The following is a 23027-nucleotide window of genomic DNA, read 5'->3' on the forward strand; positions in this document are numbered from 1 at the left end:
TTCTGGGATGATTAAAAAGTCGAGGCTTTTTTCTCCTTCAGCAAATCTTAAAAAAAACTTGAAATAAATTGTCAAAAGATAAGAGAATAGTTGGTAATATACTCTTGTTTTTTAATTTTTTTTATTACAGGTTACATGATTTTAACCTTTTTTGTAAAAATCCCTAATATTCAGTTTAATGACTTTATCTGACTTCACTTGATGTTCTGCTGAGTATTCATCAAATTAGGATTTTGAATGACCTTTGTATGATCTTTGGACCATAACTGCTATAACTTTCCAAAAACTGCTAAACAAACCTCAGTAAATTGTTTATTATGTTGTAAAAGCTTTTTCATTCAAATCATTTTATAAAACGCTGGCATGTTTAATTTAGACTCATGAGCGCCACCTGCTCTTGTGGAGGGCAAAGTACTCTCGACACTTGTGGGGAGAATCTTCAATACAATCCATTTATTGTCTGTACAAATTCATGATGAAAAAGCCAACGCTTTGCAGAAAAGCCTTGAAAGTGCAATACCACCGGGGGCCACCAGGGGCAGGTTAAAAATGTTTTTAAAAAAAAACTTCCATTAAAAAAAAACCCATCAGTTTCTCTCATGAAATATTAAGTCAATTCATTTATTACACAAGTCATTATGGTGTCATTTGCTAAATTCATGCCTTCTGATCAGTGATCAGGTGGTCTTATTGAAAGTTAATTCCATAATTAATGTGATATTAGGCTTCAAAGAGAGGTATGTTTGTATGTATTTATAGGTGGACGGACACACATTCAGCTTTTCAGTGACATCCACCCCACGTTCCTCCCCAGCTCATCTTTCAGGCTCAAAAAAAAAATTGCTAACCACACGTGTAACATAATTAATATCTATTCTTCTGTCATTTCCCCATTTAACAACCACGTAGACTGAAATCTGTGGAATAATTTGAGTTTTTTTTTTCTATATTTCTGCATAAATATCAACTAAAACAATATCCGATTTCTTCACACAAGTCCTTAAAAGTAGATAAAGAAAACATAATTATAACAAAAATATGACGCTTGTTCATTTGTTTATTCCTTTGTGACATTGCAGACTATTATAAGCCTCATGGAGTCAACGACTGCTTTTCTGAGGTGCTCAGAAAATCTTCTCTGTTCGGGCCATTAAACACTTCCACAAACAAGCTCAGACTTTAATACGTCCCTGTTTTAAAAAAATAAAATAAAAAAGATACAGGCCGCCCGCTCACACCTGATTATCATCCCACTGATTGAAAACACCCGACTCTTAATTTCACCTTTAAATCACCTGCTAATCCAAGATGTTCACACTTTTGCCACTCACAAATATATATCAGATCATTTTTCCTCAATAAACAAATGAGTAAGTATATATTTTTTTTAAATTTCATTTGTTTAATTAGGTCTTCTTTATTCATTTCCAGGATTTGTGTATAAATCTGGTGACGTTTTAGGTCGTATTTATTCAAAAAACATTTTTTAGTTTGAGTTTAAAACTGTCGCAGAATGTCTTCTTTTAACAAAACTTTACATATCAGACAAAAATTTAATTCAAGTTCTCACTTAACAGGATTAAAGCAAATCAAAGTCTGGGAACGAAAACAAATAATAAAAAAAAAATCTTCAAACGTCAGCGAGCGGAAAACTGAAGTCGTCATCATTAGATCTTCTTCTGCGCTCGTTCCTTCGGCATCCGGAGTTCATAACGTACCACAGAGGTTGTTTAAAAAAAAAAAAAAAAAAAAGAGAATAAAATCAAAAGGTTTCCCAGAATTGTAAGACGCCCAAATCCTGGTTTAGTTCATAAACTTTATCCAACTCAAGACACAAGTGAGCCACTTCGATGTCTCCGATCCAGAACTGTTTCCTATAGAATGGTAATCTCAGTCTCTTGGTTCTGGTAAGCCTCTTCCTGCATCTCCGTGTCCATCTGGTCCATCCTCTGGAAGGCCTGATATCCCTTTTTACCTGCAGATGGACGATCAAGAAGAAAAGTGTATATAAGAAATAGAAAAACATTAAAAAAAAAAAAAAAGAAGAAGAAGAACTTCTGAATGCGGAGTCGTGTTTGGTACCGAAGTAGAGGACGGTTTCTCTGGCGGCGCTCCGCAGATCTTCGTCCGCCGATCTCCACAAATCTGCGATGTGGTCGACGCTCTCGGTCGCCTAGGAAACACAGACGATGTCGCAATGTTCCACAGCTGATAACGCAGCAGAAAGAGTTTTCTGACAGTTTTGTTGTGTGTGTGTGTGTGTGTGTGTGTGTGTGTGTGTGTGTGTGTGTGTGTGTGTGTGTGTGTGTGTGTGTGTGTGTGTGTATGTGCGTGCCGCTCACCCTGAGGCGTTTAAGAGCCAGACAGGAGCTCTGTTGGATTTGAACATCGGTGCTTTTCAAACGCTCCGTGTAGTAAACCACCGCCTGGGGGACGAAAATAAAAAAAAATACAAAAAATACAAGAGACACTTATTTCGACGAGGTTAAGCCGACAGAGGGAAGACGTTACTGGCATGATGATGTGTATCCAATATACTGTGGGGGAAACTAGAAATACAAAAAAAAAAAAAAAAGTAAATGCTAATTAGGATTCTTCAAAAAGTACAGCTGAAGCTGGTGGACATGTCCCAGATAAAAATAAAAACTCGGATCTACCTTGCCCCTGAAGGCCTTGCAGCCGGCGGCTCTGCAGAGGCAGTTGGCGGCGGCTTTGCAGACTTTGTGGTTGGAGTCGATCTGCAGGGCGGCCAGAGTTTGCAGGGTGCATCCGAGTGGGAGGAGCTCTGCGACGCTCCGCCCCCGCAGCTTATTTAAGGCCCGCCTCCGCTTGGGGCTCCTCAGGGCCGACAGGATGTACTCTGCGACACACCGGCGAACAACGATGAACAACACACCCGATGGTCCATTTAGAAAACGTAAATGTTAGTCAACGTAAAATTTGAAGAAATATATATCAAATTAAAAAAAAAAAAAAAGATAAAAGTACCTTCTTTGGAGAGGCGGGAGATGTGGTCTCCGAGCTCATGGAGGCTCCAGCGCTTCAGGTACACCGACAGCTGGAAGAGGGTGACTCTCTCCGGGCTGCCGACCGGCCGTGAGCCGGGCACCACCCGGCAGGCCGCCCGGACCTGCTGCAGGAGCTGAGAAAACACTACAGAGCAGGGAGGACACGGGTTTCAGCTCAACCCTGTAAATAAAAACTGCTTAGTCAGCGCAGTGTTTTTAGTCCAGATTCTAAAAACCTAAAACACCGCCTTCAGTACTTTTGAATTTCTGTTTGTATTTGATTTTTTTTTTCCATCCTTGGCTCATTGATGTTTTGGTAAATATAAGGAATTATGAACTAAAGCAGAACCTTGACTGTACATGTTGAGGAAATGTACTTTTAAAGAACAACCGATCACACAGAAGATAGGCAGGATGAATTTAAAGGGAGGAAAAAAAAAAAAAGAAATTCTCAGCCAGCGTATCAAAACAAAGTGTGTAATACACCGATCAGTCCACTAGAGGGTGTCAGTGTCACTTTTTGTCTCGCCAAGGCGGAAAAAAGTACACGAACGTAGGCCCAAGATGGAAGAAGGAGGCAACGTGGGATTCTTTCAAGTAAGTAACGTAAAACAATTTTACTTATTGAACTTCAGTAATGTACGTAAAGTAACTTGTGTGACGTTATGTGTTTAGAAATTAGTTATTTGAACCCAAACCACGACCTTTTCTTAAACCTAACCACAAGTTTTCACGACTCTCTGGAGTCAGCTCCAGAGTCTTTTTGAAATATGAAATGTGCAGTTAAGTTGTGATGACCACTTGTGGCCACAGGGGGTCACTGTTGAGCAAAAAAAAAAAAAAAAAAAAGGACATATTCTCCATTTTAAGACCGATGTACCTTTCTCTGATTGTCCGGGCTGCTTGGCCTTCACCTTGTGCGTGTACCGTTTCCTCAGCGTCCTGGAGAAGCTGTCGGCACGGCAACAGAAAGGAGAGCCGCCGCCGCCGCCGCCGTTCACGCACTCCTCCCAGAACAGCAGCACGTCCCTCGTTCGCTGGGCCTTCGGGAGGACTGGAGGTTGAAGAGGAGAAGCGTTTACCTCTATTTATACAGAGAAACCCTGAACATGCTCTACATAAAAGATGTGACAAAAACAATGCATTTATAGATTGTAGATGGAACGGATTTTTCTACGAACTGTCTCGAGCAGAGATGTTGTCGTTCTTCTCCAGCATCAGGCAGCTGACTCTGTCCAGGACCTCAGCTTGGAGAGACATTTCGTCCAGCATCTCCCTCCTCGACGGGCCGAAGTCGGTCGTTCTCATCATCTGAGGGAACATTTAACGTGCGTTTTAAAAACCCGCCCGCGGACAAGACGTGAACCTCCTTAACGTGGACCGAACCTGTGAACGTGCTGTACCTGTAGCAGGATGCAGCAGATATCCAGGTGAGTCTCCAGAGCTTGGTCCAGACCCCAGTTCCCAGAGGTCAGAGGGGCGATGAGCAACTCGTCCCCGGAAAGCGAGCGGCTGTCCTGCGAGAGGAGGCCGGGACTCCTCGGCGTGCTCTGCTGGAAAGAGCTGATGCTGACGGACGAAAAAAAAAAAAGGTAGAGATGAGATGTGTCGCCGCCAGTCGATGCTGATTGGGACGTTCTTTGATTTTTTGTTTTGTTTTTTTGTTTGTTTTGTTTTGTCGTCTGTCTCTGAACTCACCCGCTGTCTTTTAGCCTCACGCTGCCCAGACAGGAAGCGTCGTCGTCTGCGTTGAAGTCGCTTGACAGGAAGTCGAAGCTGCCGAGGACCTCCTCGAGAGTCTCCTCTGACGAAGAGCTCTTCAGCAGGGAGAGGTCGTTCTGGAAGAAAAAAGGAAAGAAAAAAAGATGAAGATCCTTGGCAGCATGGCTTACACACACACACACACACACACACACACACACACACACACACACACACACACACACACACACACACACACACACACACACACCTTCAGTATGGTCGCCAGGTGCAGTATCTGGTGGTCCAGGGCTCGCAGCTCGTCGTCAGAGCAGCTCTGGTTCTGCAGCGTTTTCTCCAGCTCGGCGATCAGGGCTCCCAGTCGGAGGGCGAGGGCCCGGCGCTGGGCACCGCTCGCCCCCGGCCTCACCGCGCTCGGGGCCGCCGCCCCGGCGACGCACGGAGACGCGGCCGGTGGGGGCTGAGCCGGCGGCGTGGGGGACACCGGGACGGAATACGACCGACGATCTGCGGCGTCCTACGACAGGTGTGGAGTTTAAAACCAGGATGAGAGGCGGTGAGGCGACAGGATGGAGAGTTTTTAACAAGATGTGAACTTCAAGAAAAAAAGAAGAAGAGAAGCTGAAAGGAAGATGAATGACGCAGACAGGTAAAAAGACAAAGGCAGGAGAAATGAGAACATAAGAGGCTCATCGGGGATGAACAATACCGTCCATCTCCAAATGCACTTTTTCAGGTTAACTTTGTGTAAACGTCCGTTTGAGGGGAACCAACCTGTGTCTGCGTCGTCATGGAGACAGCTACGCCCTCCACGGACGATGGAAAACAAAAGAAAAGCGTTTGTGTGGAAGTAGAAGTGCTTTTATTTTACCTGAACGTTGACAGAGCCCTGAACCCGGTCCGGTTCCGGTTCCGCTTCTCCAGCTGTGTTCTTCCTGAGGATGTCCGGCGTGTTGGACCTGTCAGAAACATCATCTACCGTGTTATTATTATTTTTGTATTATTATCGAGCATAACAGGAGTTACCATGGTGACATACAGACATTTCTGTTCTCATTCATCCATCTCCTGTTTTTTTTTTTTTTAATTCCTCAGTTTGGCCTCCTGTCATTTTCAAACTAAACCACTCCCACCTGCTGCACCTGGATCACATGACTGCCCCGCCCACCATCACACCTGCTGCAGATTCCCTCTCCAGTATATCATATAAACATATAAACCCACCGATTTACCTAAAATTCGAAATGTCACAAACTTTTAAAAGTAGATGTTAGTTCATATGTGAGAGAAACACTTAGTTTCTTTGCATAAAAGATCCTCACCTCTGTAAAGCCTGAAGAGAACCGGTTTTACTCTCTTCTGGTGAGGAAGGAGCCTGCGACACGCCTCCCCACTCCTCCTCCTCCTCCTCCTCCTCCTTCTCATCCCTCCTCTTCCTCGCCTCCTGCTCCTCCGTGGAGATCTCCAGGGATCCTTCCTCTCCGAGGGACAGCTGAGTCTGACTTCCTCCCAGACTGGTGCCCTGACTCGGGCTGGACGGGTAGCTGTGAGCCCGCTTGAGACTGCGGAGGAGGAGGAGTGGATTTTTATATCATTTTTTTTATAAAGTCTTACTTTACAATAATATCCTCGGGCTGTGTTGCCTTACACAGCGGCAAATGCAGAAAGGAAAGTTTGCAAGTTAGAAAGACAAGTTTTTTTTTTTTTTTTTTAAGAATATCTATTTAAAAATGTGAATATTTTCATATGCAAACTTCCATATGTGCAAAAAGCGAGGCCGCCATCTTAGATTGTTAGACGATGTGCGTGAAGCGTCCAAACTTGAGAATTTGGAGCTTATTTGTCTCTTTTGCTTAAAAACATTTAAGATTTAGCTCTTGCTCCTGTTTATGCTTTTTTTATTTATTAATTTATTTTTTAAATTATTATTATTATTCCTAAAAAAAAATGGATGAAGTAGTTCCTCTCTGGAGGGCAGAATATCCGGAGTTACAGTTTGAGGACCGACATGTTTACGTGTCCCCAAATTTTTGAATCCACAGTGATGAAACTGCTGCCGATCCTCTTGTTCAACTCAATAACATTGGAAACAAGCTCGTTGTGAAATGATTTGTTTCCTGTAAACAATAGTTTCAAACCCTGGAGCTTTGGACCGCCCCTCCCTTACAGTTCAAGATAAATCAGAGGCGCCATAAGATGATTAAAGTGATGAAGAAAATGATAAAAAAAATTATATATATTCTATTTTTTCTTGTAAAATTCTGGATAGTTTCACCACCTTGATATCAAACAATGTGAGAAAAAGAAAATGTCTATAAATGTTTGAACTGCTCATAACTTGTGGCCATAATTTGTCACGTAAAGTCAAAAACAGGTTGTGAAATACAGCTTTAAACATTGAGACTGGCGGTTTAAAAAAAAAAATCCTGTTCAAATTCTAATTGTCATTGCTGACCGATCATTTTACTATTCAAGTATTTTTCTTCGTAGCCCCCACGGCTCGTCTCTTTTACCTCGGGGTGTACTGGCTCTGGGGGCTCGACGCGACGGAGGTGTGCGACGGGTTGGACAGGTAGCTGAGCAGAGACACGCCTCCTCTGTTGTGACGACTTCTAGACACCAGAGACGGCAGCGAGCCCTCCTGATCCTGCAGCTCGCGCACCATCGACTGAAGAGGAGCGAGAAGACCAACACGCACGACGTGGCGTCGTTAAGATTTACACCGTGCAGCAAAAAAACAATGTCTGACTGTCAATAAAGCGCTTGGACATTGAAAACTAAATTTGAGGGAGCGAGCATGAAAATCATGTTTTAGACTGGACAGAATAAGCGCGATTACAAAACAACAAAAAAAAACCGATCAAAACACGTATAGCGCCCCCTGATGATTGACGTGTGTCAACTCTTTTGAGAAAATATTTTTCAGGGGACCTCATTATCTTCCATTGAAATTTCACCTTTGCACCACCTACGGTTTAGGCTCCACAACCGTGTGTTTGGACATAATAATAATAATAATAATAATAATAATCTGAACAAAAACAAGAGGGTTCCACCACTATTGGTGCTACAAAAATAAAACAGACGATCCTTTCAAAATAAAGGCTTTGATAGGTTTTCGTTTCTCAATTAACTGCTCGACTTGCGTGTGCTTGCGACCTGAAATAACTCTATTTTGATGTGTGTTTTTGCTTGTATTTGTGTATTTTCGTGTGTGTACTCACTATGAAATACTTCTCGGTGAAGGAGGGGGTGCTCGGCGCCGTCCAGCTGTAAACTGAACTCTTCCTGCTGGACACCGACTGCTTGCTGACGGACAGCGGCCTCATCTTCTCGGAGCTGTCGAACGGACTGCAGGTGTCGACACGCAAACGTTTTAAGAGACGCACACACATGAATCCATATTACACACAGATTTTTCAATTATACTTTTTCAAACTTTGAAAATGTCACTTTTTTTTTTTTTTTTTTCAGTCTTTCCTTGTGAATTCTTAGATTTTGTACGTTCACAGATCAAATTAAAATTCGTATCCGTGTCTGTAAAGCGACGTTTGGTCTTTCGGGAGCCGTGACTGCTCGTGAGGAAGATTTCCAGAGCCGGCATCCTCTTCGTCAACAACATCCTGCCTGATAATGTATCAGTTGCAGCTTTGCAGTTTTTTTTTTTTTTTTTTGCATCCTCTTTTCTTTTTTCTTTTCATCAGTCAGCTTCTTCCATCAGTCTGAGATTTGAAAGCAACAAATTCCCATCTTGTTCTTGTATCTTATTTTGACACAAAAGTTTATAACGTAGCAGAAAAGGCTGGTGAAACGTGGCTCATTTAGAAGAAGTGTCAGCCTGACTGTACGCGTCGTTCTTCTTTCTTTACGGGGAGAATCCATGAAACGTCGTCCACCTGGCTTCTCTAAAGCCTGAAATGTGATCCATTGCGGTGCAGAGTGTGTGTGTGTTTGTGTGTGTGTGTGTGTGTGTGTGTGTGTGTGTGTGTGTGTGTGTGTGTGTGTGTGTGTGTGTGTGTGTGTGTGTGTGTGTGTGTGTGTGTGTGAGAGAGAGAGAGTATGACGTGCACTCTGCAGTCAGTCAGCAGCTCCGTAACAGCTGGCTCAGGTTCAAGAAGAAGAAGAAGAAGAAGAAGAAGTTTTGTTGTCCAGCTGTCTACCTTCGTCCGGTACGTGACGCTCGTGTGGACCGGCTGCACTTTGTCATTCGTGTGAGTCACGTAACGTGATATCTGCGCATGTCGGCAGCAAGGCAGAAGAAGAAGTGCCGCACTTCTGAGGTCGGGACAAAAGTTCAGACAATATTTCACGATAAATTAAATCCTTCCACAGATGTCTTCTTATTCCCTCCATTTTCTCATCCAACCCGGTGTCACGGCAAACAGACGCGCCGGTCCACTACAGCAAAACGTGAAATAGACACGCTTTGGGCCGGCGAGGCGTGAACGGTACGCATTTTGAAAGCGTGAAACTTACAGGCACGTAAATGTCGTGTGACGCGGGGTCATGTGACCGAGGTCCTGCAACAGAGGCAACAAAAGACACTTTTCGCCGACATTAGGAGGAAGGAGTATAGTGGCTCGGTGGCGTTAGTCACGCGTGACGATGAGGTTCGAATCCAGGAGGTGACGACGTTTTTGTCTTGTTTGTTTTTTTTGCTTTCTGACCCCAACCATGTTTTTATTTAGTAACCACAACCACGTGTTTTAGCTATAAGTTTCATTTTACTGGAAATCATATGACACTACGCATGCAGTAGGTTTAATTTTCATCCACTACAGGAAAACGTGTAACTTTCACGCCTTAGACAACGCAGAGCGTGTCTATTTCATGTTTTGGCATAAAACCCTGTTTGCATCATCCAGTTATTTTTCAGTTTTTTAGGAATTTCCCACTTCACCATCTTTGTTTCACGTCCACATCATTCGCTTAGTTTCATATCGGGACTTTTTATTCTTGGTCTCATTTGTATGTGTGCGAGACGTGCGTGAGACGTGCGTGAGACGTGTGTGTCCGTACTTCCAGGTGACCTCCAGCTGCAATTTGATGGTTCCCAGCTCCGTGATGTCCACCAGCATCAGCTGCGGCCTCGCCACGAAGAAGTCGGCGCTCGCACACGTCACCAAGCCAACCAGCAGCCAACCCAAACCCTTCGCCTCTGTCACCTGAAAGAAGGGGGATTCAACGGGTCAGATACACACATACGTAAACCTGTAATCTTGTACGCAAACACATTGAAAAATGCTCAAATACGATGTAAAGGGAAATTGATGTTTAATTGGCGGCTCAAAAAGTGCAAATTCCCTTCAGAAAAACAACAAGAACAATTTAAAACCTTCACGTAAATACAACAATTGTTATCAAAATAGCTGCCAATTACTTTTCTGTCAATTGACTCATCGATCAATCAAATGACAGTCGCATCTTTTGTCTTAAGTGAAACAAAATGAAAAATACTCACTGGAACTGCTTGTGGATAAAAGATTGAGTATTAGGAAATACATAAAAGTACACGTTTGTCAGAGCGTGTGTGTGTGTGTGTGTGTGTGTGTGTGTGTGTGTGTGTGTGTGTGTGTGTCGGTATGTCCTCCAACCTTGATCTCGAAGTTGTGGTGGATGTGCGGGAGGAAGACCATCTCCTCTTCATCCCAGGACTGAGTGTCGTCCGATTCGATCCTCCCTTTGATCCTCCATCGCTGGCGGCCCAACCGCACCACCACCTGGTCACATGACATCATCAGGACATGACGTCATCAGCCACAAAATAAGTTCGTTTTGTTTTTCATCATGAGATGTCGAAACGCTCCGTCTCTGAATAGAGAAGCTCACCTCGTACTGGTCTCCGGGGCAGAGTCGAGCGAAGCCGATCAGACCTGCAAGTAAAATCACGTGCTAAATATTTGGAAGATAATATGTCACTGATAACCTGTGTGTGTGTGTGTGTGTGTGTGTGTGTGTGTGTGTGTGTGTGTGTGTGTGTGCAACCCGGTATCAAAGCAAAACGTGAAACAGACACGCCGGTCCACTACAGAAAAACGTGAAATAGCCACGCTTTTTGCTGTCTAGGCGTGACACGTTACAGTGTGATACTGTGTGTGTGTGTGTGTGTGTGTGTGTGTGTGTGTGTGTGTGTGTACCTTTCATTTTAATGTGTAGCTCTCCGAGGAGGATTTCTAACTCTCCCTCCATGGTTGACATGTCCTGCAGAGAGAACAGAAGACGAACAGATAAGTGTTTTTATTTATTTATTATTATCATTTTTGTTGAGACACTTTTTTTTTTTTTCTCCCCCATTTTAGATCTGTCAATAGCCTGTTTCGGTAAAAAAAAAAAAAAAAAAAAAAAAAAAAAAAGGAGGTGAATATTGACGTGTTGAGTGATGTGGGAAACTACAGTTTTTCTACTTTTACATATTCAAGAAATGAGAATATTAATTCCACCACTGGATATTTGACTTTCTGACTGAAACGTATCGTCTCCTCACTCTGCCGCCTTATTGGCTGCTGCTTTTGTGGGATAAAAGTTGTTGTGGTGGTTCAGTAAACAACATAAACAGGTGTTTGGGAATTTCAGTGCTGCTCATTAAAACCAGTTCACACAATGAGCTACTGAAGAATGCCTAGAAATGTTTTCCAGTCGTTAAAGCTTCTCAAGTTTTTAGAGCTCTATAAAGTAGTTGAATCCACAGTTAATGATATGTTATATGTTTAATAAGTGTTTAATAATGTAGATGTTTTTCTCTTAAAACATATTTAATGTGAGCTGTTTTTATTGTGTCTTCTGTTTATACACGAGCGTCCAGCTATCTGAGTTTTGATTGACATACAGTTACATTAGTTACACTTTATTATTTGGTCACATAATACTAAAAATCTAAATTAGGGGTACTAAAATGTTTTAAATGAGGTAATACGGTATTCTTCCGTTTTAAATTATACTGTGGATGCTGCAGTTGCTGAATTGTTTTGTGTGTAAATGAAAAAAACAACAACATTATTAAATGCTATAAATATTAATTTTGACTTCCCCTGTGAACCACAGTAATCCTTTGGATAAAACAAGACTTCCTGTGTGCTGTAGCCATTAGAAGCTATTAAAGCACAATTAATGATCACAATACGCCACCAAAACAAGTGAAATATAATCGTGATGAATTCCTGGCAACAAAGCGGAAGTGGAGTTTCTTCAGAAAAGAGCAGCAGATGAAGCAGCATGTGTCGAGCAGACCGCTGCATCCTTGTGTGGGCTGATTTTTTGCTGGAGGTCATGCAATACAGACAAAAACAAACCTGAGAGCCAAGCGGACAATTTATGAGCCTTGAAGAATCTATAACACCTCAAGTGTTCATTATTGCGTGTGTGTTTTTGTTTGAAGGATTTAATGCTATTTTATTAACACTGTGCAAAATGAGGGGAAAAAAAAAATCTGCCTTGAAATTCCCAACAAAGTGAGAAACAACATCTAAAATAATTTTGCAGCATCCTTCCTGTCCGCATTTATGGAGCAGCGACAGTGACTTCCCTAAAGTCACCACAAGACTCTCACTTATGTCTAAAATTTTAAAGTTTATTAAACTTTTTTGTTTTTTTTAAATTTGAACTTTGACTTTAGGTATTCTAGACGCAACAATGCAGTAACAACTATAATCTTCCAATCTGTGTTGAGTTTATTAAAAGTTTATCCAAGTGGACTTGGATCCAAGTCCAACCCACCAATAGAAACTCTTGTTTCCCTGGACGAGGAGGAAGGTCCCGCCCACTTCATCAAACAAGTCTGATTTGTGACCAAAACGTTTTGTGACACGAGAAAAAATTCTACGTGAACAAAACCAACCAAATTGTAGAAGAGAATTTGTTTCTGAGTCCATATAATTTTATTTATAAACTTCATTTTTAATTGCAGTACAAGAAATTTGCTCTCAAAGCTGTTTTTTTTATGCTTTCATAAAAATAAAAAAATAAAAAATTGTTTTCAGTAGAATTTAATTGGTTTTTCTAACATTATAGAAATAAAGTTGATATCTCAGAAACCAAGTTAAGACAGAAAACAATAACCAGCATGTAAACACTGATTTATTTAAAATTTTAAAGGGCATTTTTGGGACATTTTTGAAAGCCTTTATTTAACAGTGAAAGTGTGGACAGACGGGACATGTTGGGGAATGAAAGTGGGGATTTGCTGTATGCAACCTAAACACTCTGTAAACGCCGAGGTTTTCCACAAACTATAAATTAATCCACAAGGGTGACGTGATTTATTTACTGCTTAACTTCTGCAACCCACTTAAACCCCGGTGGGTTCCTCGAGGAGCATTTGGGGTCCGTGAACCTCAAAAACTTGCGAGTGCATTGTGTAACACGTGTAGTGTGTTTGTGTGTGTGTTTGTGTGTGTGTGTGGTCTAGAGTAAAACAGACGCCAGTGTTACAGCCAGAGGTGCTGACCTCTCTGTGAAAGGCTCAGCGATCATCCTCGTTCCCTCTGTTTAAACGTGACGGAGGACGGTCCGTGTGCACGTGTCGTAGCTTATGTCTCCGTGTGTGTGAGCGACAGAAAAATACTCTTAAAAAAAAAAAAAAAACACACTTCAGTAGGAAGTGAACGGTCAAAAATTGTATCGGACATCAAAACGTGAACGGCGTAAGTGAAGAATTAAGAGAACAAGAAGTTCAAAACTAAGAAAACGGGAGACCGCGGACAGACAGAGGGGATGAATGAGTCTTCAGTAGTCGGTTAATGGTCCTCATCCTATGATCTTTTAGAGACGAGAGTTGGCGCTCTGAAGACATGACGGATACGTGGTTGCCACTTTTGGCCCCGAGTATTGTTTTAATTATACAGCCGGCAGTTTACAGATTCTCTCGGGGCCCTTTGAAGGCATCGGCACGCTAGACGGTCGTTTCCAACGCCAAAGAGGAGGACGAAATATTTATTTGATCACATATTTTATTTATGATTAATATCGCCAACAATTTATATTGTATGTGCCACTATGGGCACATACTGTAACTGGGATACGGGGAACACTGAATGCGTGTAGATGTCGTGGTCAGAGCGGCTTTAACGAAAGAAAGTCTATAAAGATGGACTGCAATTGAAGAAAATGCCAAGCATGTCTTGTTATTTTGACATATCTGACCTGTTAGCCATAAATCCAGATGTTTGTCAGATGTTATTTCACCACTGTGACACTAAAAGCTTTGAGGGTGAGTGACCTGCTGGCGCTACAAAATACTGAGAAATGGTGATTAGTTTCATTTAACAGCAGCTGCAGCAAATGTTAATATTATGGCTGCTTCAGTGACATTTTGTGGATTACAACTTCTCTAAAATTATCCAAATGTGTCCGTCTCAATCAATAATTTCACTGAACTCTTTTCCATACACAGAAAACAAAGCATGTGCATATTTTCTTCATGCTGAGCAGAGCAAACTGAAATGACCTTTAACCCCTAGTTGAGGCTCTGGAAGATATTTGTATGATATTATATATTGGGGGGGGGGGGGGCGCAGGATGTTAAAAGCCTGTGTTTTGGTCATTCATCATGAAGTCCACGTCGTCACGTGTATCTGTGTTTATCTGCGTTTCAGCCCTTCCGTGAAACTCCGTCTGCCGCGCACATGCTCACATCACGGCACGACTGTGATTCACGCTTCACACCTGAGATACATTTTAAAACACTGGGACTGCAACACAGTGTGCTTTTTGTTCTTAAAAATAAGAATATATGTGCTTCTTCTTCTTTTTTTTTTTAGATGGTGTCTCCAGCAGTAGATTTTTGACCTAAAACAGTCCGTTTCACTTGGCTTTTCTTTCACTACAATATCAACCCCCCCAAAAAAACTAAAGTCTTTGTTTGATTTTCCAATAAATCAACAAGATGCAAAAACCTGTACTGACACAGTTCAGATTTTTAAAGAACCAACCCTCTTGTTGCAGCATCGTCTCATCGCCGTGACGATATATCAAACATATAATGGCGTATCAGAGCTTACAGCCACCAAACCGGGCTATTTTTTTATTCATTCAGGTTCATTTATCAGCATACATAACTTTAAAAGAAAATTCTCTGCACTCTGGGAAGATGTAGACAACGCAGCCGGTGTGTTGCATGGCAATTTTGTGGTTTACCTTTCTACTTGTACTTTCTTGTTTACAGGGAGATACTTGGTCCCCACAAAGATACATAACACACACACACACACCCTGATCTCTGTGTACCTGCAGACTGTGCCTGTGGTACTTTTACTTTTTAGTCCTCTACAATATCAGCGATACTTTGCATATTTTCGATAACAAAACTACCCAAAAATAAATCAAAGTACAGCTGAAATGATTAGGCAATTAATAAATCTAAATTAATGTCACTTTTCCTCTGAACCCACTACTCCAAAACCAAGTCTTAAAGCTCAAACAGTCCTCTGGCCAAAATATCCTCACTATTCAAACATGTCCTCGCTTCAAAGATTGGAAACCCCCCCTCATGGTCCCCACAAAGATACAAAAACAAACACACACACACACACAGCTCTCTGTGTACCTGCAGACTGTGCCTGTGGTTGCGGCCGAGCTCCAGCAGACTCTCTCGGGACGCTCTGGTGGACGGAGACAGAGAAAAGGCTCTCTTCATGTTGACCGCTCCCTGACACAACCGCCACTGAACACAGTACGTCTCGTACAGCTCCTCCACCTGCGGAGACACGGGACCGAAGACAGGCGAGAAGATCAACGCGCATCCATTTATTCAATGAAACTCAGCTCAGGAGGAGACACTTTTCTTTTTTCTTTTCTTTTAGTCAACCAACTGTCATGGTGCTTAAGTCTGTTCTGCTTTTGTTTTTCGTTGCAGCGCTCCCTCTGACCACTAGAGGCCCCCCCCCTTGTGTGTCTCCTCCTGGTCTCTCTGCTCTCCTTGCCTGACACAAGTCAGAGTTGTGAGCTGACGTTTACAGAAAGGTCAGAGGTCGTGGAAGTTCATTTTCTGCCGGATGTTAGGGTAAGATATTGTCATTTAAGTCGTGTAAAGTTTGTCTTCGTGACTTAGATAACAGCCTGAGGAAAATGTTCATCTTCCCGATTTTCGTTTTGCATTTCCTGCATTACGTTACCTGCTAGCTGCCTAAATTGTGGTTTCTAGACGGCGTCCGTGTTTAGCAACCGTGTTTTTTTTAGGACTTAAAAACCACTCGAATGCCAAACGTACGACTTCCCGTGTTGTAACCACGAGATCCGTCTGAACGCAGCAAGAAACCCCATAAAAAGACCAAAACAACAATGAACCGATACCACTAACAAAGTATTGTTGTGATAACATTGTTATGATATGTGATATTATCTCCTTACAAGTAAAAAACACCCGGCCAAGATGGCAGCATAAAAAATTCACAATACAACATGAACCAAATACACTGAACAGCCATGTGTTAGTTTGGTCAATTCAGTGTTTTAGTTTTACAGTAAAAAAAAAAATAAAAGTGTAAAAATCCCAGTTATCCTTTAAACAAAACTGTCAGCCAGAGAAAAGCTGCCTGAACTTGGATTGTGATCAAAATTTAATTTCCTCCTTCTTTTCCCCAGAAGACTCAAAGCCATAAAAAAAAAATCTGTGAAAGACTGCAGCTGTTCCTGAAATATTTGACAAACATTCATATCCATCCATCAACATCCTTTAAAACCCAAGAAAAACTAAAAAAGTCAAGACATAAAATCTGAAAAGCTTACTTCACCTTGCTGAGTTGAAACTCTAATCGTCGTATGTATCTCTCCAACGCTCTGATCTCCTGTGGAAGCAAAGAGTTTCAGTGTTTATATATCGGTTTATTATCAATTTTTTTTAATTAGTTAAAGCACTTCAAATATGATGAACTTTGACCGGAAAAAAAACCCCAAAACACATTACCTTCTCCAGATCATAAAGAAAGGCCTGGAAATAGAGAAAAGGAGCATCGTCACCTTCATCATCGTCATCATATCTAACACAGTATATCTTCCAACGAACACACTCCCACACGGTCACAAGAGTTTCCTCCTTTTTCTTTCTTTCTTTCTTTTTCTCTTTCTCTCTCTCTCCTCACCAGTCTGGAGTTTCTCTTGGTCTCTCTCTGCTGTGACGACAGGAAGTCCATCTCTCCCTGATGACAGTCCAGAAACTCCCTGCAGACAGTCGCCGTTGGCGACACGTGACGTTTTTTTTATAAACATTTAAAGCAGACCACTCCATCATATCGTTAACCTAAATAATTACTCCATTACATTTATCTGACAGCTCTGGTTTCTAGTTACACGCGAGATAAACGTGTCTAATGGGAGTCTTTTGTCACGTTTCAGATGTTTGACACCAAAAAGATTTATGAATTTATGAACTGGCTTAACTTTATTACAACTTTTTGAGACTCAAATAACTCATTATATAAAGTTGTTTTTTTCAAATTTTAGCACATTTAAAAAAAATATGAATACAGATTTGTGTGTTTCTGTACACAGTAGTAGATTTGCATGTTTTTACTTTGGCTCAAAAGCTCCTAAATCATCTCGTGACCCCTGAAAAGAGTTGGGCCATAGATTGGGAAACATTGGACGAAAGTACCCGTCTGAATGTGAGGCAGCTACAGCAGTAAAACACCACAGATAAATCACTGGTATTGACAATCCGATGTCGTTATAATATGTACTTACTGACTATTACTTTCTACAGAACGAGTATTTATGAGTATTTACTCCATGACTCCCCCTTAGGGATGTCAATCAAAACCAGACATGCCCCCCCCCACCAAACATACTTCTCTTTGAGGCCTAATATCCAATAAATGATGGGATTATTTTCAGAAGCGTCACCAGAACCATGATCACATGGAGCAAATTTATCAGATGACACCATAATGACTTGTGGAAAAAAATGTATTGACTTTGTATTTAATGAGAGAAGTTGACACTTTTTTTTTATGGGAGTCTATTGGAGAAAGAAATTTGTTTCACCCCTAGTGGCCCTCGGTGGTATTACACTGAAAGCACTTCCGTATTGACTTCACTTTTAAGACCTTTTTTAATATACAGTTTTTTTAGTACTATACGTACTTGAGTCCTCTGCGAAGTGCCTGGAAGACGCTGTCGACCTGATCCGGCTGCAGAGACCAGATAAGTCCCGGACCTCTACGTGGGGAGAGGTGCATCCTGGGAGATTTACCTCCGGTCATCGCTTTGGTGCGAAGAGAGTTACGAACAGAGGACGACCTGAAAAATAAAGACACACACACGGTGAGTTAGTTTTCCACATGTCATATCTAACATTTACCAATCAGATCTGTGCGCTGTCGCGTTTTTATAAACTATATTTCAGCTTCAGTCGGACGTCCTCCGTAATTATAAACACGGATATAAAAGCGCTATTATGGTATGTGTGATATTTTGTTGTTGCTGTCAGTGTGTGCGGTGTGTTTATGTGTTTGTGCGACTCTGTGTCTGAGATGGAAAAATGTCTGGATGTTTGTGTGTGTGTGCAGAATAAACATCAACACACACACACACACACACACACACACACACACACACACACACACACACACACACACACACACACACACACACACACACACACACACACACACACACACACACACACAGGAAGTGAATTCCAGCTCGCTTTCTTTTTTTAACGTGACATTTTGTTCTCTCTCACGAGACTGAACGTTGTCATCTGAGTCTTCCTCCATTCACAAATAGCATCTTTAAAAGTCTGTGGTGCGTTCGCTGTCTGCCCATCTGTGAGGAACTGGCTTCATTTTTTTGTGTTTTTTTTTTTAAGGTGAAGGGATTTCCCTCCACACAATATGGGACAGATCTAATTTATTCTCCCGCTGAATGAAAAAACAACGCCCGCAGACGAAAGGGTTTATTATAGTTGACTTGAGGCAACAGTCTGATCCAAGTTTGTGCAAAAAAATGTTCTGCTTCATGTCATTCATTTTGAAACTCCTCTGGGAAATAATTCCTAAAACATTTGTCACCTAACAAACTTTTGTTTTGTTGGTTTAGACAGCAGCAGTTTGAAAAAGGTTTCGACCCGAGTGAATTAAAAGGCTCGATGCAAGAGATGCAAAAATTAAACGAAAACAGTGAACAAAACAAAATGCAGGACATCTTGTGACATGAATGAGCCATGGGACTCAGTAACTGCTGCCAAACATTCACAGTAGACTCATTTACTGTCTTTTTAAAACTACACCCATTTAAAATGCTAAGCTTAGCATGAAGACAGGAAACAAGGGGGAAGTGGCTAGCCTGGCTATGTGAAAGCTAACAATATCTGGGGGTCCCTCTTCAATATATTCCAAAGACAATAAAAAAAATATAATCTCAGGCATACATATTGTTGTTGTTTTTTTAAATTGTTTTTTTGTTTAACCGGCAACATAATTATCTTTTAGACAAACCAGTTGTTACTGTGAGCTGAATTTATGCAAACATATGTTTGAACAAATGACCGAACAAACACTCGCTGGAGAAAAGTGCACTTCTAACGTCAGTTTAATGCCATAATACTGTGTATGATCATAGCTGCGGCCCATTAAACAGTCATGTGCTCGTTTCTTTTCAACACCACTAATTACATCCTGTCTGCCCCGTGACATGTAAAGAGAAATTTTGTTGACTTGTCTGCCTGCTGGAGCCCCGGCTGCCAGCTGTCAATCAAACACAGACTGACATGCCCCCTTCGAAGCCAGCCGGAAGAAAAGGGAGCGTTTCCAACATTTCTACAGATGTCATCCTTTTAATAATAATTTCAAAAAAACAAAAAAAACTTTGATGAGCCATCAAAATAAGGGTGACGATTAAATGCGATTGCGTGCTTTGGTATACTCTGAGCAAAGTGGTTAGCCTCAGTTATCATATCCTAAAGCTATGATACATCTCAATCAAACTAACTAATCAAACTATTTCAGGCACAAATAAAACTGGCAGCAAAATTACTCGGTAAGGGCAGGGTTTTTTGGGATTTCTTGTGCCCGGCAACGTCGACTTACTGTGAATAAATAGACTCAAATTTGTTCCTCTGTTTGTTTAGGACTGAAAAGATTTACAGAATCGGGTCGTTATGACTCTGAACTGGATTTTCCTCGGCTCTGTCGGCGTTTCACTCACCGTCGTCGAGCGGTCAGCGAGCTGAACCCGGTGAAGGAGCGGCTCCTGTGGACCGGACCTCCATCCGAAGGACAGTCGAATCGCAGCTTCACCGACATCCTTCAGACCCAAAACAGAGAAAACATTTCAGCCACATCTGTGAGGCGTTGTAAACAAACAAACAAACAAACAAAACCAAAAACAATACCCACCCCTTAAAACATTCCTGTTTTATATTTCCTATTAAATCTCAGTTAATCGCACAAACGCTCACATGACGATACACACATCTTTCTTTGTACTCAAATTGGCATTTCCAAATGTTAAAGACATCCTAAAGATGTCAAGAGATCTTGTTATTCCAATATTTTTAACAAAATCTTTGCCAGACATCCAGACAGAGCTGATCCATAAAGCATCTGCTAGTGTTTACTCTTTATTTTTTTTGTATTTTGGAAGATGAGAGTCGCTGTTGAAGCCAAAAAATGTAAAAGAACATATGCCACCTGAGTTTTTTTCTTTTTTCAATATACTTTTTGATTACAGGCTACATAATGAACTTTGTTGTCTATTTTCACCTTGTTGTCTGTTTACGCGGCCGCTCACGCAATAAATCAACGAGACCACCCTTGATCTCTCAGACGAGTCCACAAACAGGAAACAGAGCACCGACATCTCTGGGACACATTAACATGAAAACATCTTGAAACGGACCCACAAATATGTGCACAAACTGGTATACAGATGGAGGGCAGTTATATATTTACCATACGACGTTTCAGACACGCTGTCAGCACGACTCTCGGCCGGCTCACTATTTTTGATTCAGGCTGAAACGTCTCTGAAATTCATGGCTGAATCGCCATCATTTGTATAATTTTTTTTTTTTTTTTTAGAGATGTCAAGAGTGTCCAAGAGATTAATCTTCATTACTTTGGTGCAGTCTTTTGCAGTTTTAGAGAAGTTGAATGACGTCTACGGAGCCGGAGGCTTTTTGGAGTCAACCTCTAGTGGCACTCGGTGGTATTGCAGCTGAAGGCACTTGGCCTCATTTTTCAGACCCGGAAGCTTTGTCCACTTTTATATAAAGTCAATGGTCCTGACTCAAGTCCCCGTTCAGATTTAATGTTCTTTGTTACCACAGTCTCAGTCTCCTGTTTAAAAAAAAAAAAAAAATCCCCCACGGAAACTGCGTTGTCTTGAAGTTGTTTTTAGCCTTTCTAACAATCAGATGTACCACTTCTTTTAAGCTTGAGGACAGGTTCCTCTACGACCTCACTGTCTATTCCCTGAAACGGCTAATGAAAATATCCAATACATTATTCTTTTTTGACAGACCAATTAACAGTTTTTTTTTAAGTTCAAATATATAATAAAATATACAATAAATATAAGAAATTCAAATTCGGCAACAACTTCAACTTCATCTGCAGGGAATACGAATGCGATGAAAATAAGATCATTCTACGAGAAAGTTAAAGCATTTCCTTTATGACAGTGGAGAGAAAACAAACCAACAAAGCATGAAACGTAGTAAAAATGCCAATCAGTGTATTTAAAGAACACATAGTACACACACACACACACACACACACACACACACACACACACACACACACACACACACACACACACACACACACACACACACACACACACACACACACACACACACACACACACACAGTCTGTATGCCATCTGCTCTGTTTCATGTGGTCCCTGTAAATGCTGAGTTTGGTTGAAGCTAAAACAACAACATCACGATTCTTCTTGTCATCTAACCGAGCTGAGAATGACTCGCCATTAAAGCCTTCGTGATCGTAGTTCACAAATTCTTCTCTGTCTAATATGCAAAAAAACAACATTTAATCGTTTAACAAACTTCCTCACTCAGCTACTTGTTAAACCCTAACGATGTGCGGCTAAACATGGCAAGCATCTTTTGTTGTTACTAACAAAAAACAACTCAGGAACAACGTTGTCCTGAAAATTGTCCTGATTCGAACCTCTGCCTCCTACATGGCCGTCTCTCTGTACTTGGTACTTGGTCGCATGATCCTTCGAACTTTGAAGTTTTATAAGCGTGAAACTGTAACGCCTGGACAGGCCAAAACGTGGCTATCTCACGTTTTTCTATTTCACGCTTTGCCGTGATATCGGGTTGCACTCTGAGTGTGGATGTTAAACGTAATGTGTACTTAATCCCTGAGGAAGTCTGAACAAACAAACAAAGTAAACAACATCATGAATATGCAGTATTTAATATCCCGTTCATACCTTTGTGTGTTTGTTCATATCCTGCTTTGCCTTCACGTTAAAATCTGAGCTATGAATTCGTGTTTGGATTTACAGTATCGTCGGGCTGAAGAGCTCCAGCAGCAGACGAAGTGAATCAAGGTCGGACTCGCTCAGTTTTATTCCCTTTGTGACTCAGATTCGAGTCCAGAGCGTGGCAGAAACACGGCACGCTGCCAGCGTAAGTAGTTCAGAGGGACCGAGTTCGGAGTCCCTGACCCAGAATATGAAGCACACTTCGGTCCTGAAGCCAAAACCAACAGAGTCACCGGGCAACCGTACGCACAACAGACGGGGGATGGAGAAACCAGGTTTCATTATTATGGACCAAAGTTAGCCGAGTAAGCATTTATACTGTCCACACACACAGTTTCTCCCGGTAGAGAAGGTCAAGTGTCTTTTGTTTTACAAGGATAACTTTTTGTTTTTTTTGTTGAGTGTCATTTCCAGCCCATTAATTTCAAATCATTCCTTCTTGACAAACCTGAAGGCCGAAATGCCCCGTGACAACAACTTTTTACCGCTTAAAGAGAAATATGATTCAGTTGTAAAAGTTGTTGCAGATGTATAAGCCGTGTCCAGAGACCAGCGGGAGGGACGAGCTCCCACCTCTTTGAATTACCCTGCTGATGGGAGGCATGTCAACACCGACCATGTCGTGAAACCATATAATTCCCTTAATAAATCAAAGTATTGAAATCCTCTTCATCCTCAGCTTTATAGGGTGTTTGGCTTTAAGAAGCAAACACTGACATGCTAATGAATCAGAACCAGATTCACCATTTTTACGAGAATCCGACTTTGTTATTGTTTTGTTTTTTATTGCTGTCAAAGCACGTCTTTGTTTGAATGGCTGTAGCGGGCTGATTCATGCAGCAACCAAC

The 23027-nt window shown here is 41.6% G+C and overlaps 1 protein-coding gene across 2 annotated transcripts in view; it reads right to left on the minus strand.

Annotated features, from left to right (window-relative positions):
* Positions 1 to 1738: 1738 nt before the first annotated feature.
* The window catches only part of ripor3 (RIPOR family member 3), a 45208-nt gene continuing 23919 nt past the window's right edge, over positions 1739 to 23027 (minus strand). For both annotated transcript variants that reach the window (XM_069715334.1, XM_069715335.1), the window contains exons 2-25: positions 19869 to 19967; positions 17805 to 17960; positions 16805 to 16883; positions 16630 to 16653; positions 16457 to 16510; positions 15271 to 15420; positions 10868 to 10931; positions 10560 to 10603; positions 10325 to 10450; positions 9750 to 9895; positions 7955 to 8081; positions 7244 to 7398; positions 6053 to 6292; positions 5602 to 5689; positions 4981 to 5247; positions 4707 to 4846; positions 4412 to 4577; positions 4190 to 4319; positions 3889 to 4062; positions 2989 to 3153; positions 2658 to 2860; positions 2343 to 2426; positions 2083 to 2173; positions 1739 to 1975 (exon numbers count right to left, since the gene is read on the minus strand). In XM_069715334.1, the coding sequence (XP_069571435.1) occupies positions 1875 to 1975; positions 2083 to 2173; positions 2343 to 2426; positions 2658 to 2860; positions 2989 to 3153; positions 3889 to 4062; positions 4190 to 4319; positions 4412 to 4577; positions 4707 to 4846; positions 4981 to 5247; positions 5602 to 5689; positions 6053 to 6292; positions 7244 to 7398; positions 7955 to 8081; positions 9750 to 9895; positions 10325 to 10450; positions 10560 to 10603; positions 10868 to 10931; positions 15271 to 15420; positions 16457 to 16510; positions 16630 to 16653; positions 16805 to 16883; positions 17805 to 17960; positions 19869 to 19966 (3072 nt within the window). In that variant the 5' untranslated portion in view covers position 19967 and the 3' untranslated portion in view covers positions 1739 to 1874. The remainder of the gene's footprint in view (positions 1976 to 2082; positions 2174 to 2342; positions 2427 to 2657; positions 2861 to 2988; positions 3154 to 3888; positions 4063 to 4189; positions 4320 to 4411; positions 4578 to 4706; positions 4847 to 4980; positions 5248 to 5601; positions 5690 to 6052; positions 6293 to 7243; positions 7399 to 7954; positions 8082 to 9749; positions 9896 to 10324; positions 10451 to 10559; positions 10604 to 10867; positions 10932 to 15270; positions 15421 to 16456; positions 16511 to 16629; positions 16654 to 16804; positions 16884 to 17804; positions 17961 to 19868; positions 19968 to 23027) is intronic.

The sequence above is a fragment of the Brachyistius frenatus genome, unplaced genomic scaffold (assembly GCF_029030835.1).
Source record: "Brachyistius frenatus isolate BFR_SWC_R1_liver_20210118 unplaced genomic scaffold, ASM2903083v1 Contig_141, whole genome shotgun sequence".
Lineage (NCBI taxonomy): Eukaryota > Metazoa > Chordata > Actinopteri > Embiotocidae > Brachyistius > Brachyistius frenatus.